The 3,922-nt window shown below is 57.1% G+C and overlaps 1 protein-coding gene across 1 annotated transcript; it reads left to right on the forward strand.

The window, feature by feature from the left end:
• The first annotated feature begins 331 nt into the window (after positions 1 to 331).
• On the forward strand, positions 332 to 3,922 carry LOC132350665 (calcium homeostasis modulator protein 1-like). The gene is made up of 2 exons (XM_059900013.1): positions 332 to 883; positions 3,440 to 3,922. Exons 1-2 carry the CDS (start codon positions 332 to 334, stop codon positions 3,920 to 3,922), a joined length of 1,035 nt encoding a protein of 344 aa, XP_059755996.1.

Below are 3,922 nucleotides of genomic sequence, written 5' to 3' on the forward strand. Positions count from 1 at the left end.
CTCCTCCCAACCCACAGAGAACTGGTCCCCATCAGGCATGGTCCTCATGGTTTCCCAGTGCCAGAGCCAGCCACGGAGAGAGAGAAACCCAGCAGGGACGGGGCAGGGAGGGGCGGCACCCTGGCTGCACCCACGGGATTGGCCAACCTGTGCCCTCTCGGCCAGCACCTGACTTAGAAGGTTCCTCAACGAGACAGTGGCCTCAGCCTCCGCCCTCAGCTCTGCCCATCTCAGCCATGAGGCAGGCACCCAGTGGGCAGAGTGGGCCTCAGGGGCCATCCTGAGGCAGCGGTAAGCTGGGAGGAGGCCAGCAGGCCCCGTGGGGGGCGCCATGGACAAGTTCCGGATGATCTTCCGGTTCCTGCAGTCCAACCAGGAGCCCTTCATGAACGGCATCTGCAGCATCATGGCCCTGGCCAGCGCCCAGATGTACTCCGCCTTCCACTTCAACTGCCCCTGCCTGCCGGGCTACGACGTGGCCTACAGTGCCGGCGTTCTGCTGGCGCCACCTCTGGTGCCCTTTCCACTCGGTCTGGTCATGAACAACAACGTGTCCATGCTGGCTGAAGAGTGGAAGCGGCCACCGGGCCGCCGGGCCAAGGACCCCGCCGTGCTGCGCTGCACGTTCTGCTCCATGGCTCAGCGCGCCCTCGTCGCACCCGTCGTCTGGGTGGCCGTCACACTGCTGGACGGCAAGTGCTTCCTCTGTGCCTTCTGCACTGCCGTGCCCGTGACCATGCTGGGCAACGGCAGCCTGGCCCCCGGCCTGCCCCCGCCCGAGCTCGCCCGCCTGCTGGCCCGGGTGCCCTGCCCCGAGGTCTATGACGGCGACTGGCTGCTGGCCCTCGAGGTGGCCGTGCCCTACCTGCACCGCATCTCGCAGGTAAGGGGCCAGATGGCCTTGGGCTGGGTCTCCCCTCACAGACCGGGTCCCTCGGAAAGGACCCCATCCCCCATCTCGAAATGGGGCTTCCTCAGGACGTGGTCATGTTTCCCCAAATAGATGTGGGCCCCCAGCCAGGGCTGGGTCTCCCTCCTCAGACGGAGCTCCATGGGGCAGGGGCATATTTCCCCAAAGGAGGCCAGGGCCTCCGAAGGCAGAACCACGTGTCTTCCCTCAGGTCAGTGCCACCTGCGGAAGGAGCACCGTGCCCTGTGCTGAGGTCCCCAGAGGCGACCCAACTGCTCAGCCAGCCCCTCATCCTCCACCCTGAGCTCCAGTTTGGAAATTTGGGGGAATTTGCATCCATTTCCTCTTCCAGGCCGGGGCAGTGGTGAGGCCAGTGTGTGGCCGGGCCATTTGGGTACATTTCCCTGGCAAATGTCCCCAGCTGGCGCTCCCTGCTCAGGGAGTGGGAGCTGAGGGGCCAGTGCCCCTGGGAGGGAGGCCTGAGTGAGGGGGACACACTGTTGGGATGTGCCCCAAAGGAAGGGATGGAGGACCCACTGATGGGGAAATCTAGAGCTCAGGTCCCTCAGCCTCGCTCCCACGCGCTCTGCCCCTCTGGACCCTCACCCGTCTGAGCCCCTCAGACCTCCTCTGCAGTTATTGTGCGTGGGGAGGAAGACCCAGGCAGGGACCCAGGCTGTCAGGGAGGGGACAGGGGCCTGGGCCTGCCCTGCAAGCCTGGAGAAACATGCACACTCTGCTCCCGCGAATCCAGACACCCCCGCTCCCCCTCCAGCCTGGACTCTCCCCTGTGGGCTTGCATCGCCACCAGGCACCCATGTGAACCTCACGCTCCAAGCGTACAATCTGAACTCTGCTTCCCTCCGAGCCTGCACCTCCTCTCCTGTGGGTACTTGTCCATCATCCCGGGCCTCGGGGCCTGGGGCAGCTGTCCCTCCACCTGACCTTTAAACCATCAACTCATAAACTAAAAGGGCCCCCAGAGGGCAGGCTGCCTGGCCTATAGACATGTTTCATTTGGCCTTCAGGGGCTGAATTCAAAATTCAATTTTAGAATTAGTTGGCATCATCTAAAACCCAGAAATTTTCACATGAAAATGAGATTTTCCAGCTTTACTTGAAACTTCAGGAGATTCAGCCGAGCAGGGCCCACATTTCCTCATCCAGCACATGCTCTGCAGCTCCCCACCTGAGGCCTACTCTGCCATAACCCACTGACCCCACTACAGGCATTTGGTTTGCCCTGCTTCCCCATCCTGATCTGGCCGAATGCTTCTCTGTGCAACTGGGGTTGACCCTGAAGCTCAAACTGGGGGAGCAGCCTTCCCCACAGTGAGTTACTGGAAGAACAGAACTAGCACCCAAGCATCCGGGGCTCTTCAGCATGGAGTTTGAGCAAGTGTCCAGTTTGTCTCTGTGACCCCTGAGCCCAGCTCAGAGCCCACACAGAGGAGGCGCTGACTGAGTGCTGCTGCCTGAAAGGCAGACAGTAGCAGGAGCCGGAGGAGAGATACAGGACTCAGAGGAGGAAACGTCGCTATGGGAGGTCAAAGAAGGCTTCCTGAAGGAAGAGGCATGGTTACTGAGGGCTGGTTGGCCTAATAAGAGTGGCTAACAGTTACTGAACACTAACTAGGTACCAGGCACTATGCTAAGTTTATTATCACATTTAGTCCTCAGAACAACCCAGTGGGATAGGTACTATCAACAGCCCCATTTTGCAGGTGGGAGATACTTTGCTCCTAGTCAACCGTTAAGGACAGGCATACTTTATTTTATTGCACTTCACTTTATTAGGCTTTGTAGACATTGAATTTTTCACAAGTTGAAGTTTCATGGCAACCCTGCATCGAGCAAGTCTATTGGCGCCATTTTTCCAACAGCTTTTGCTCACTTCGTGTCTCTTGTGTCGCATTTTGTTAATTCTCATAATATTTCAAATTTTTCATTATTATATTTGTTATGGTGATCTGTGATCAATGATCTTTGATGTTACTACTATAACTCACTGAAGGCTCAAATGATGGTTAGCATTTTGTAGCAATATTTTTTAATTCAGGTATGTATATTGTTTTTTATACATAATGCTATTGCACACTTAATAGACTACAGTATAGTGTAGACATAACTTTTATATGCATTGGGCAACCAAAAACTTCGTTTGACTCACTTTATTGCAATACTTGCCTTATTGTAATGGCCTGGAGCAGAACCCACCATATCTCTGGGATACGCCTGTAGTGGAGACAGGCAAACCCATGCAGTTTATTTCCAGGGTCTGCCCAGCTAACTCCTGTGTACTGAGTGCCAGGCCTACATACAGGGCATTTTACTCACGTGGTCTCATTTCCATGAGATGGGTACGTATATGACCATTTTACAGAACAGGAAGTGGAGGCCAAGAGGTGCTCTTTGTTGTCAGTGCTCTTTTCCCTAAAGGCCCTGACACGGAGTGTGCTTTGGGGGGTTGGACAGGTTTGGGAGGCTAGAGGGCAGTGCCCGGCTGACTCTCTCTTCTCTCCCCTGCAGGCACTGGGCTGGTCCTTCGTGCTGCTGACCACACTGCTGGCATTCGTCGTGCGCTCTGTGCGGCCCTGCTTCACTCAGGCCACCTTCCTCAAAAGCAAGTACTGGTCCCACTACATCGACATTGAGCACAAGCTCTTCGATGAGACATGCACGGAGCACGCCAAGGCCTTTGCCAAGGTCTGTATCCAGCAGTTCTTCAAGGCCATGATCCATGACCTGGAGCTGGGTCACAGCCATGGGGCGTTGGCTGCAGTCCCCGCTGGCTCGGCTGCCCCCACTGCCACAGACGGTGCCAACGAGAAGAGGGGGAAGCTGCGCGGCATCACCGATCAAGGCACCATGAACGGGCTGCTCACGCGCTGGTACGAGTGCAAGCCGCCCCTGAGGCTGAGCCCGGAGGAGCCACTGGTGGGCAATGGCTGGGCTGGGGGCGGGTCCCGGCCTTCACGCAAGGAGGTGGCCACCTACTTCAGCAAAGTGTGA

Source organism: Balaenoptera ricei, chromosome 16, assembly GCF_028023285.1.
Source record: "Balaenoptera ricei isolate mBalRic1 chromosome 16, mBalRic1.hap2, whole genome shotgun sequence".
NCBI lineage: Eukaryota > Metazoa > Chordata > Mammalia > Artiodactyla > Balaenopteridae > Balaenoptera > Balaenoptera ricei.